Raw genomic sequence first — 12669 nt, forward strand, 5'->3', positions numbered from 1 at the left:
ACAGACCACATGAAGTCATTATCACCTCCTAAGAATGAACACTACCTAGAAAACACCGCTTTTTACAAGGGTGTCTAGTCATAGGATGTGGGGGAATGGCTTTGAACTGGAAAGATTTAGATTAGACATTAGGAAGAATTTCTTCGTGATGAAGGCGGTGAGGCGCCTGGAATAGGTTGCCTGGGGAAGCTGCGGCTGCCCCAGCCCTGGGGGTGTTCCAGGTGGGGTTCATAGAATCATAGAATCATAGAATAATCAGGCTGGAAGAGACCCACCGGATCATCGAGTCCAACCATTCCTATCAAACACTAAACCATGCCCCTCAGCACCTCGTCCACCCGTGCCTTAAACACCTCCAGGGAAGGTGAATCAACCACCTCCCTGGGCAGCCTCTGCCAGTGCCCAGTGACCCTTTCTGTGAAAATTTTTTTCCTAATGTCCAGCCTGAACCTCCCCTGGCGGAGCTTGAGGCCATTCCCTCTTGTCCTGTCCCCTGTCACTTGGGAGAAGAGGCCAGCACCCTCTTCCGCATAACCTCCTTTCAGGTAGTTGTAGAGAGCAACTAGGTCTCCCTCAGCCTCCTCTTCTCCAGGCTAAACAACTCGATGGGCCTCGGGCAGCCTGGGCCCGTGGGAGGTGTCCCTGCCCACGGCGGGGGTGGAACCGGATGGGTTTTGGGGTCCTTTCCAGCGCAGACCTGCCAAACCTCCCAGGAACTCGGCAGCACCAACGCCGCTCAACCCCGGCAGGGAGCTCCCAGCCTGCCGCTTCCCGCCCCGCCCCCGCGCCTGCGCCGCCGCCACTGCCGGGCCGCCTCGCTCCGCTCCGGGGCGGCGGCGAGCAGGATGCCGGGGCGGCGGGGGGTGAGGCCGCGGCGGGGCCGGGGGGCGGCAGGGAGGGGCCCGAGCGATGGCTCCGCGGGGCGGACGGCGGAGAGCAGGGGCGGGACCGGGGGGGGTCGCGGTTGGACGTCCGGGGGCGGGGCCGGAGCGCGCGCGCGCGCTCCCGCTGTGGCGGGGAGCGACCCTGAGGCAGCGGCTCCGCGGGGCGTCGTAGCGGGCGCTCGGCCGCGGGTGTTCCCAGTCCGGCAGGGCTCCTCTCAGCCAGAGGGAGCGCAGGAGAGCGGGCGGTGTGTGCGGGGGAGGGGCGGCGCCGCTGGGAGGGCCGGGAGCGCCTCGGCTGCGCGCTCGGTACGGGCGAGGCCTGGATGGCGGGGAGGGAAGTGACTGGGCGGGGGGGGAGGTGGCTTGAGCGGGAGCGCAGCTGTCTGGGAGTAGGAATTGGTCAAAATTCCCCAGCATAAGAACTGTATGGAGCTGTTGGAGCGGGTCCGGAGTAGGCTACGAAGTTTTTCAGAGGGCTGGAGCATCTCCCATACGAGGACAGGCTGAGAGAGTTGGGCTTGTTCTGCCTGGAGAAGAGAAGGCTCCAGGGAGACCTTATCGCAACATTCCAGTACCTGAAGGGGCTACAGGAAAGCTGGGGAGGGACTGTCTACAAAGCCTGGTAGGGTTAGGCCAAGGTGGAATGGCTTTAAATTGAAGAGGGGCAGATTTAGACTAGGCATAAGGAGGAAATTTTTCACGGTGAGGGTGGTGAGGCACTGGTTGCCCAGGGAGGTTGTGGCTGCCCCATCCTTGGAGGTGTTCAAGGCCAGATTGGTTGGGGCCTTGAGCAGCCTGGTCTGGTGGGAAGTGGAGGTGTCCTTGACCATGGAAGGGGAGCATGGAACTGGATGATCTTTAAGGTCCCTTCCAACCCAAACTATCATTCATTCTAAATTCAGATACTAAATGAGTGAAGTACCGGAATAGTCCATGGAGTCCTCTGATACAAATTCACTTTGTGTGCTGTGTTTTTCTTACACCATGGCAAGAAAAATTTCTTCACTGAAATGATTATCGTGCACTGGAGCAGACTGCTCAGGGAGGTGGTTGAGTCTCCATCCCTGGAAGGATTTAAAAGATGAGTAGATGAGGTGGTTAGGGATATAGTTTAGTAGTGGAGAACTACACTTGGACTCAGTGATCTCAAAGGTCTTTTCCTACCCAACAGTTCTATGGTTCTATAAGATCTTGACAGCTGTAGACTACGTTCCTGGACAGTTTTATGCCCAGATGCACCTGTACCTATATACAGGATGAAGTTCTGTGTTTCTGTAATGTGTGTCGTAAGGTGTCTGTAGCACACCTGGTATCAGATGATTCCATATTTGAGTTAAAGTTGACATTCTGCAGCACGCTTGCCATTGCAGGCCTCTATCTGTAGAAGTCTTAAAAAGGTGTGAAACTACGGGGATTTGTGTTGCAAGTGACAAACTCTGTATAGGCAGAATTAATTTGCACACCTCTGCAAAAGGGCAAAGAGAAATTTTGGAGGAATGTCAAGTAAGAGGGATCAAGGTGAGGAAGTGGATAAAGATTGAATCAGAAGGCGCAGGATAGATCCTCATGCAGACTTTTAGGGGAAAAGTAGGAGTGTAAAGGAAAGGTGAAATAAGTTGAAGTTTGAGAGGCTTGAGCAAGTCAATTCTCTAGTATGTTCTTTGCCAACAGGGAGGTTTCTAAATTGGTTTATACTGATGTGGATTCCTTGGCTTACCCGTTTAAGAATAATGTGAGAGTTCTTCTGATCTGCCAGTGTCAGTCTGGAGTAAGGAAACTAATTCCTAATGTCTGTGTATAGAAATACATAGGTTTATTTGTAGACATTCTGACTTTTGCATACACAATATTTAGGGGAAACAAAGATTGTCATAGATTACTGTCATCATCTCGAGGTTTTCTTTTCCATTCCATTGGATGTATTTGTATGTGTGTGTTGGAGTTACTGAAAAATTTGTGTGAAAAAAAATATCTATTTAATACAAGTATGCTGTAAGAAAAATATTACGTAAGTTAATGCTGCATTCCGGTCTCTTCTGCTTTGTTTGTAATTTGACTGTTCCAGTTGTGTTATTGTAGAATAATTAAACTGGTTGGTGGGTAGTGGAACTGTTACACTAAAAGAAAATGAGGGCATAGCCATTCATAAAACACACAAATGTAACTCTAAAATATTTTTAGCAGAGACTCTGCAAGTGAATGAGAGCTTCTTTCTACGGGACTGAGGTGAAGAACTTCACCATGGGTCAACAAATTTCAAACCATACACAAACTGTAATTAGCAAGTTGCCAGAAAAAGTAGCAAAGCATGCTGCTCTGGTTCAAGAAAGTGGTTTCCTAACATATGAAGAGTTTCTGGGAAGAGTAGCTGAACTTAATGATATGTAAGCCTTACTTTGTTTCCTTGGGTTTTTTTCATGTTTTACAGAGCTTGTATGCAATATTTTCTTCTGTGCTGGCTGTGCCAGAACTGGCCATCTGGTTAGAAATGTTTTCTTCAGTTCTTCAGGTTTCTATAATGGCTGTAATTACACTTCAAAAATTAATTTCTTCTCCTTAAATTCACCTTTCTCCAGTGCTCTCCTTCTAGCAAGTGTTGCTTCTCTCGTAGAAGTTCACAAGAGGTAGACATTTACTATCTTTTTGTCAGCGTTACCAGTCTCCCTTACTCTTTCCCCCTTCCACCAACCACCTAAAGATGCAATGCTGCTTCCTCTCTGCCCATCACTTTTGGTAGGAAGTAGCAATATAAGCCCTATAAAGACAGCACAGCTACCCTAGGAAGGTAGAACCTGAGATGGAACTGTGTCAATCTCCCACCTCTGTGGACGGGCAGTGCTGTTCCTCATTAAAGATAAGACATGCCTTCCTGTCTGAAACCAGTGACCAAGGTGATCCCAAACAAAAGGCTGCATAAGTAAGATTTTTCATAGCCTGCTTTTTGTTTGACCGATATCCTCATGGTAAAAAGAAATTAGCAAAAAAGCACAGTTGTTGTTTTTACCCAATATTTATTGTATAAAATGATATAAAAGTGGAAGCATATATGCTGAAAAGGAACTTTGTAGCATGTGGGGTTTGGTAGTGTTTGGTATTTAACTATAATGTGAATTTGTATCCCATTTAGAAGCTGTCTTGTGCAGCATCATACTTTTATGAATGACCTTCAAGAACAGAAAGCTGTCTTCTAGGTAGACACATAGATTTTGGAAAACATTACTTTATGTTTTGCCTGAGAATCTAAGCATCTCTCTGTATAATTAACTGCAAAATTGTTCAAGGGAGGGTTTATTTCTTTACCGGGTTTACTTAAGCCTGAATGTAATATAGCTTGTTCTGATTCTTATGGAATAGACCTTTGTGTCTGTATACCATTAAAAAAAAACCAAATACAAAACTCCCAAAATCTCAAGGTCACCCAGAGCTTTCACCTGACTGCTTCATTTTTAATTTATACTACCAAAAGTCCAGCTGGTGCTGAATTGCACATCATTTTCTGATTTAAGGTATGCAGTTTAAAGTGAAGTGGACTGTGTAGTTTATATTTAATGATATGCTAAGAAGATCGTTACTCTTGGCAGTATTGATAAAATCTCTGTAGAGATAAGGAGCACATAGGTGAACAGTAAATACCAGAGTTGCTGAGGTTGATGATCTGTGCATGTCTAGAACGTGGTACAAAACTGATGTTTCTTTATTTCAGTACTGCAAAATTAGCTTCTGGACAAGACAAGCATCTGTTATTTGAAGTGCAGCCTGGTTCTGATTCTTCTGCTTTCTGGAAGGTGATCGTTCGGATAATATGTACTAAAGTAAGATTGTTGAAAATTTTAATTTGGTGGGGGTTTTGTATACAAATACTTGAGGCCTATCACTTTCACTGGTAAAATGCAACACCCACTACATCTATTTTGAGTGTATATTTTTGTACAGATGATGTATTCAAGGGTACCTGTTTGAGATAAGTTAAGCCTAAATTCCAAGTTTCTGCAAGAAACAGGTTAACAAAAACATTTCCGTAACTAAGCTTAAAGGGGAGCATTTACAGCCCATTAGTTACAAACTCTGATGATTTGTGAGGTCAAGTCATGGTAATCAAATAGTACAGCAAACTGGGAACTATATAGTTTGATAGTAGCAGAAGTTAGTCAGCAATTTCAAGCATTATTAGTTGAGCTAGTGTAACTTTGTATTCTGATTCTTTAGAAAACTAATCTAAAAGTTGAATGTTTAACTTAGTTTGAAGGTTATGGCAACTCTTAAGTTTGCTTTTTCTAATGGAAGAGTTTTTTTCTATTTTGGATCCTATCAAGTAACATTCTTAAATGGTCGTGAACCCACTGAGCAGTTTTAACATGCAGTTTCAACCAAACCAGCTCTCAAACTTTGTTCAAAACTAAGTTTGTAATTTTCTGTTTGCTCTTAGTTTTCATTAGGGAGCCATCATTGTAGGTTATTGTAAGTTGCAATATGAAATAACTGGTTATTCTGTTCTTCTAGGTCTGGCCCAGTTTTTTAGACATTAGGTCCCTACTCAGAACTTTGTGCATTTAAGTAGTGATGGTAATTGTCTTGCCTTAAAAGTCTTAACTGTGGTGTTCCTCATGATGAAACAGCTGTGTTACCAAGCGTTAACTCTTACTGAAGCAGACTGCAATTTGCAAAGCTAGTGATGCACGCTTGGGAAGGTGGCTACTGCCATGAGAATTGCAGTGTGTTTGAACAATGTCAAGTAAAAGTCTGATCTGTAATTGTAAACAATTTTTATATCTTAAGATAAATAAAACGAGTGGCATCGTGGAAGCTTCCAGAATCTTGAACTTGTATCAGTTCATTCAACTTTACAAAGACATCACCAGCCAAGCAGCAGGAGTTCTTGCAGAGGGTGGTGCTTCTGGAGAAGCTGCTGAGAGTCTGATGTCTGTGTCATCTTGTCAGGCCAGCTTGTGGATGGGAAGGTATTTTAATATCCTCTAGCTTCTGACTAGAGTTACAAAGTAAATATTTTGCAAATTGTGTGTAAAAACTGAACTACAAACACCTGATGATCAAGCCTGCACACTCTTGGCAGATACAGACTTCGTATCATTGCAAACATGAGTAGTGCAACTTCTCTTTAGCAAGAGAGCTCTAGCATACTTGGCTTGTTTAATTTTTGGTTTGTTTAATTGTTTTAGTGATCTATTCTAATATAAACACGGTATATGTTGAATCTCCTGAATAAGGAAACAGGAGGAAATGGAATCAGCTGCAGCTACGAATCTAGGGGGATTGACAGTGTTTGTTTAAAAGGATTTTGTTATTGTTCCACTTAAACTTTCTCTTCCTCTTTTACATTTTGGCATGTGAAAGTTCCCATCTGTTGCCACTAGAAACTCATCAATTATAGTAATAATTTAACTTGCAAGACTGGAAAAATGTGAACTCTCTCACTCATGTTGACATCCTGCTTTGCTAACTAGAGGAAAAGCGAAAGACTGAGGTCAACACCTGCAATAACTTCAGTTCAAGCTGAATGTAACAGAAAGAAACTTGTCAACCTTTCCCTATGTGTAGATGTTGCTACCAGTAATTCCTTACATTTAACTTTGTGAATTAGTTCAGAGTTATAGCTCATTTTTAAGTGAGGTAGAAATAGGTTTTACAAGATAAAGTAATAAATGGTATCGTTCTCTGTATCAGCCACTGAAGAACTGGTAGCCAAGTATATTTAACAAAACAAGTTCCTGAGCTAGTTACTTGTCATTAGAATGTCACTCTCCAGCTGTTAGAATGAGAAAGGAGTCAGCTATGTTGTCATTCTACAGAGAGCACCCACTGTTTTTTCTAGTCTGTTAATTGTGGAATCTGTTGTTTTCATTGAATTTCCTGCTTGTTTTCCATTATATCCTCCCATTTGCTTGAATTCTTCTCACCTTTAGACATTCTTCAGCTCTATAAGAGCTAGCCGTCCCTGTCCAAAAATAGCAAATATTATGTGTTCAGTTCTTCTTATCTTAACTTCTTCCACTGTAATAGTATTCCATTTCTCTAGAACATCCGTTTCCTATTTGGAGTATTGTAAAATATCCATAAGTGGTTTATGCTTTCTGATAAGAAAGACAAGCATTTCCTTAGTTTGTCATTCTTTTTTTTTTTACCATTTCTTCACAAGCTTAGACCTATGGCCAATCTTAGGTTCCAGAAACTTTATAAATAGGTCATCCGTTCTAAGTATAATTGCATGTGTGTATGTCAGCAAATCTCAAAAACTGAAGCGTTACCAAAGGTTAGTGCTCAGAGTTGCACAGAGGTAAGGAAACAAAAGGGAGCAAGTCCAAAGAACATTGTGAGCTACTCAAAAGATAAGTTTTTTGGAAACTGTTGTCCTCACTATATGTGAATCACTATATGTGAATCACCATCTATACAAAAAAATCTAGCATTTTAAAGTAATTTCTCAAAAAGCAAATTGAAAAGGAAACCCCAAGAGCCTACTGAAGAATAAAACAAAACCATGTTAATTGCTGTCCAGTAGGTGGCTTGTCTGTACAGTTAAAAATTACTCTGTATTTGACAAGCTCCTGAGATTACTATGCAAAAGAAGTCTGGTCAATAGTCATTTAGGTGTTCTGTCTCTCCTTAAATGACATTCTTTCCACAGTGCTAACTCTGTGCCGCAAGTCAGAGAAGGCATTGCCAAATTAGGATTTATTTTTTTTTTAAACTAAGTGTTTCCGAACTCTTATTTGGCTGTCTTGGAAGTGAGCCATGACTGTAAAATTACAGAACTTTACATGTCTAGTTAGGGCAGTGAAAGCTGAGGATTCTCTGCACATTTTCACATTTGCAAAGTCTTCACAATGCAGGTATTTGAGATACTACTGTTTGGAACTTTAGGTACAGATAGCTGTTATTTGGGGAAAAAAATGAGGATGGATAAAATGCAAATGTCTGGCCTGGGAACTGATGTACTTTTCAAACTGATGTACTTTTTTGTTTTCCCCAACAAGAACACCTAGAAGCTTAACTGGAAAACCTGTGCTAACAGTGAACTTGAGATACAGTGCTAATTTGAAGGAATGAGGAATGCATTGTGAGCTAAAACCAGCCTTCTCAGTCTAATGAGCAGTTTAACTCTTGGCATTTTGATGGCATGTGAAATTAGTGAACATGCATTCTAGTAGTGATCCTCTCGGTATGCATGTTTTTATCTAGGATATAAGCCTGTACACAGAAATTTGACAAAGTTCCTTACAAAATATTTTAGCCCAACACTGTGAAAGGAAGGAAGACTCTTCTCTTGCCTTACCTTACCTAAACAGGGTGTCTACTCTGTTTCCCAGTCAGGTCGTGCATAAGAGTTGGACCTTTTCACTCCTGCTTGATAGGGGAAAGGATTTGCATAACCCTTGAAACACCAAAGGAACCACATGACAGAAAATAAATGTGTACTCTTCACTTGAAGCTGTTTGTTGGTAGCTTGAGGCTATGTCTGCTGATGCAGGCTGGGATGATGTAACTAGTCCAGTCATGGAATTACGTGTTCCTTGCGGATAACCACAGGTGTTCTTTTCTGTCCATAACTAATTATTATTAAAAATTCAGTAACTGATGCAGTTACCAGGGCATAAATATAAAAGTTATTTGTTATCTGGGAGAAAACACTGTTTTTAATTCTGCAGGGTTAAACAGTTGACAGATGAAGAGGAATGTTGCATCTGCATGGATGGGCGTGCCGATTTAATCTTGCCGTGTGCTCACAGTTTCTGCCAGAAATGCATTGATAAATGGTAATACATATTAAAGGATATTCATCATTTTATAGTATGTACTGGTTATGTGACATGCTTCAGTTTGGTCTGACAGGTTTCTTAGTTCCCATATAATTTAATGTCTGAAGATATTGCAAGCTAATGTACATATGATACATAAGAAGCTTGAGGACAGACTGTAGCCAAAGGAAAGAAGAATATCAGAATTTGTAAACAATGTATGAAGAATTTAATTTTGGGAAAATTGTTAAATTATATTCTTGCTCAAAAACTAGGGAAGATAGTATGTGGTGATGCTGGCATTATGCTTCACAAAATCTTAAAAAGACTGCAAATGTTTGTAAGACTGCAAATATGAAGGCAAGTTGCATGGTCTTATCACTTATTTGGGAAATAACTGTCAGATAGATTTTTTTTTTCCATATATTATGTTCTCCAGGAAAAAAAAATCTTCTCAGTAGCAGTGCCTTCACATTTATGTATAACATGTTCACCTTCATAGTGAACTGAACAGCTTTTCTTTGAACAGCAAAGTCCCTTTTCCTCTTTATGTAGGTAGCTTATGTGGACTGGTTTCTGAAGTACCTCAGCTGAATATCTAAAGATAGGAAGGACTGTGGATTCGCATTTGAACTTTCTGGACAGGTAGCTAGATGCATTCCATTTAACCTTAGCAAACTTAATTATGAGGAGCATCACTCCAAATATATCACTGAAAGAATGGAGCTACATTCAGAATTGTTGGTCACAAAGGAAAATTTATTAAAAAATATGTAGGTAGTCTAATCTGGTTAACCTGGTCATTCTTGAAGTTCTCACTGGGTTGTTTGGGTTTGGATTGCTTTTTTTCATCTGGGGGCTTTTGTAGCTTTTTTTTGTCCAGGAAGAGATCATCAGTGAAAAATAATCATTTCTCTGGCTTTCTAACAGGAGTGACCGTCACAGAAGCTGCCCTGTCTGCCGTCGGCAAGTGGCTGGAGCAGGTGATTCTTGGGTGGTCTCAGATGCACCTACAGAAGATGATATAGCTACTTATATACTTAACATGGTAGATGAGGCGGGTCAGCCTCACAGACCCTGACATTGGCCAACAAGCTGGTAATAGCAGCAGCACTTGAAGCTTTCGTTTTCATTTACCTCTCCTTGCCGTTCTTCCACAGTCTTTTTACTTCTTTTCTTGGCTGCTGTGAATCTACACTGCTCTTTTAAAACGCTGGATATGTGATCCAGTGTATGTGTGTGCAGTCTTAATTATTAATCTGTACTTTCAGTAAACTAATAGATCACTAATGAAGTTTATTTTAACAATAACTTTTGATATTAAGTTTTTGACAAGTAGACAAAGCAATTTATAACAGCACAACTACTACTAACTGCTGTTTGAACATCACCATGTACTGTTACAGAAGTTGAACCATGTCAGATGGCTTGACCTCACAGTTCTTATCCCTAAGAGCAGTCCATTTTAGTTTCATGACAAGTGTGAATAAAGATGAATTAGCACTAGTGATTATTAATTTGAAATTTTACTGCTGAAACTTGAAGATGTCCCACTACCTGTTCTTCAATAGCCAGTTATTGCTGCTTTTAGTGTTTACAGATACTGATAGGCAGCTCTGTAAATGTACTTGTGCACTTCCCTTTATTCTTCTAATACGTTTCTCTCTTAGAAATTTTTTAAATATTATATTTAGCATAGTTTTATTAGCTTGGGAACATTAAACAGTTTCATACAGAATCCTAAAAAGAGTAAATCAGTTTCTTTGTATTTTTTGATTAAGAGCAGCCAAAATTATTTTTAAACATTAGGCATATCTGAAGAAATTACTTTATTTGAATTAGCAGTTAAGGTGTAGTTTAGTCTGATACTGTGGTTTTATCTGCTTCTTGTGAGTTTTTGAAGTGATGAAATCGGAGTTATAAGGTATACTGAGAGTTGCAAGGTGATAATCTAAGTAAGGGTGCTGTGCTTTATATCTACAAGTGCAATATGCTTTTATGTAGCAGAGAGAAACTTCTACTTTAATAATACTGTTGCTTGCAGTGAGATGTGCATGTGACAACTTGGAAAATCACAACTGGAGTGCAAGTGTGTTTCTGTGTCTAGATGAGTAGAATCTTTAAAGATTCAAGTTTAGACAGTCTAAAATAAATTTTTAGTATTCAGGAAACAGATTTCAAGCCTCTTTTGCATAAGTAGTGTTATGGAAATCACCTGCTGTTGTACAGAGTTAATTAATGATTTTTTTTTTTTTTTTTAGTAGATTAACAAATACCACGCTTTTAACTTGAGGCTATATTCAAGTGTAGCATTTGAGGGAATATCAGCATAAATCTTGCTTACTGTAAGACTGCATTTTTAATTACCACCCCTTGTTAAAATTCTATGATGCCATAAGGCTAAGTAAGGCCTTTTATCACAGACAGGTTCTGAATTAAAAGGCATATGCACACGTAGATAGGCACATTTTGGGTTATTTTTCTTAATTGACTACAAAATAATTGAATTACATTGTGGGAATTTTTCTATTATACTTCTCTTTGTTAAGGAACATGCATAGTGTGCGGCACCTATTTGAGCTTGGCTTATGGCACAGTTGTCAAATGTATCATAGACATTAAGATAGACAAGCAATGTACTCATCTCGTGTGCAGCATCTAAAAGCCTTTATGGCTTACTGTGTAAATCTGTATTTAACTATTGAAAAATCCGTTTATGAATGTATATAGCTTAGAAATATTTTTTTTTCCTTTTGTTAATCCTTTGATATCAATGAGGCGTTCTTCAGAAAGTGTATGGACTGTTTGTATAAAGGCAGTTATTACTGGGGCTGGAAATTGTAAATGGTCAGGGCTTTTCCACTAGAGTATTTGCAAATATTCCTAATCACACACAGGTTTGGCTTCATTTTGCTTTATGAGCCTGCATTAATCCATGTTCAGAACTTTAAAATAACCTTTGGATTTTTTAAACTTTTTATATCACTGGAACAGAAAGAGCATCTAAATTAAAGCTTCAGGCTAACTTTATTTTTCAAGTATTTCAGGAATTATGAACAGAGATTTTATAAGTTGACTTTCTGCTGAGAACTTACACAAACTTCTTAAAAAGTAATTTTGTAATGGTGCAAACAGGTAGTTAATTGCAGCATACTGATACTTGCAATATAAACTAATGCAAAAATTATTTAAATAGTGAAAAAGAAAACTTTGTATTCTATACAGCTTTTTTAATTAAGTTGCTGTGATTCACACTGCTGTGATGTAGGTACTGTAATGTGTGCCTTGTAAAATATATGTACTGTATGTTATATGGGATAGTTAACACTAAAAACCTAATAATTTGATACTGGTTGGTATTACCTAGTCTGAAGTGCTATGTTTAGCAAGCAATTTTGGAAAAGGGAAGGGAATCCCATTGGCAGGGGCATGGCAGTGGGTTCCAGAAGGTGGACCTTGAAAATGTGAATTATGGCAAATAGCTGGTTGGTGGGGGCATTAGAACAAACTAAATTTTCTTGTGTTAAGTGAATATTTCTTACAGATCTACTGTGAAATTGTAATTTAAACATTATAGAGTGTATTAATAGGTAGGGACATTCGAGTATATTAAACTTTGTGTATGAATTGTGCAATAAAGTTACTTTGGAAGAAATGTCAAAGTTCTTTTAAGCTTAAGCATTCCCTTTTAATACCACAGAAGTCTGAAAACTGAATTTGAACCTAAACACAGCTCCATTCTGCAGGTGGTCTGGTTGAAAGTTTGTCATTATGAGCCAGGTGTCTCAAACTTTGAAGTGTGCTATTAACAAGGTAGTTCAATTGCAGCTCTGCGGAAAAAAAGACGTTCGGATTCCTCTGTTTTTCTTTTGTCAAAAGAAATAAATTGGAACATTCTGCAGTGATGTGAAAAAAAGTAACTCTGCTTCTTAAAAGAACAGTATTGAGAAGCAGATTCTTTGGGAAAAGGATTTTTTTTCCAGATAATTGCAATTTACTTTTTCTCCCAAGTTATTCTATCATATTTCTAA

At 39.8% G+C, this 12669-nt stretch overlaps 1 protein-coding gene across 3 annotated transcripts; it reads left to right on the forward strand.

Moving 5' to 3' along the window:
* Positions 1-775: 775 nt before the first annotated feature.
* RNF141 (ring finger protein 141) lies at positions 776-12303 on the forward strand. Of its 3 annotated transcripts, none has more exons than XM_069857591.1 (6): positions 776-863; positions 3071-3268; positions 4588-4696; positions 5661-5842; positions 8549-8656; positions 9569-12303. In XM_069857591.1, exons 2-6 carry the CDS (start codon positions 3084-3086, stop codon positions 9717-9719), a joined length of 735 nt encoding a protein of 244 aa, XP_069713692.1. In that variant the 5' UTR covers positions 776-863; positions 3071-3083; the 3' UTR covers positions 9720-12303. The 3 variants fall into 3 exon arrangements, with proteins under 3 accessions (XP_069713692.1, XP_069713693.1, XP_069713694.1); XM_069857592.1 differs by lacking the exon at positions 776-863 and adding an exon at positions 1028-1129 and having other exon boundaries at positions 3066-3268; XM_069857593.1 differs by lacking the exon at positions 776-863 and adding an exon at positions 1028-1129 and having other exon boundaries at positions 3069-3268.
* The last annotated feature ends 366 nt before the right edge of the window (positions 12304-12669 follow it).

The sequence above is a fragment of the Phaenicophaeus curvirostris genome, chromosome 5 (assembly GCF_032191515.1).
Source record: "Phaenicophaeus curvirostris isolate KB17595 chromosome 5, BPBGC_Pcur_1.0, whole genome shotgun sequence".
NCBI lineage: Eukaryota > Metazoa > Chordata > Aves > Cuculiformes > Cuculidae > Phaenicophaeus > Phaenicophaeus curvirostris.

Excerpts from the sequence above, each read along its gene's own strand:
- RNF141 (XM_069857591.1), top strand. The coding sequence starts at position 3,084 with ATGAGAGCTTCTTTCTACGGGACTGAGGTGAAGAACTTCACCATGGGT. Across the intron at positions 5,843-8,548 it reads GCCAGCTTGTGGATGGGAAG|GGTTAAACAGTTGACAGATG; the intron begins GTATTTTAATAT and ends TTAATTCTGCAG. Across the intron at positions 8,657-9,568 it reads CAGAAATGCATTGATAAATG|GAGTGACCGTCACAGAAGCT; the intron begins GTAATACATATT and ends GCTTTCTAACAG.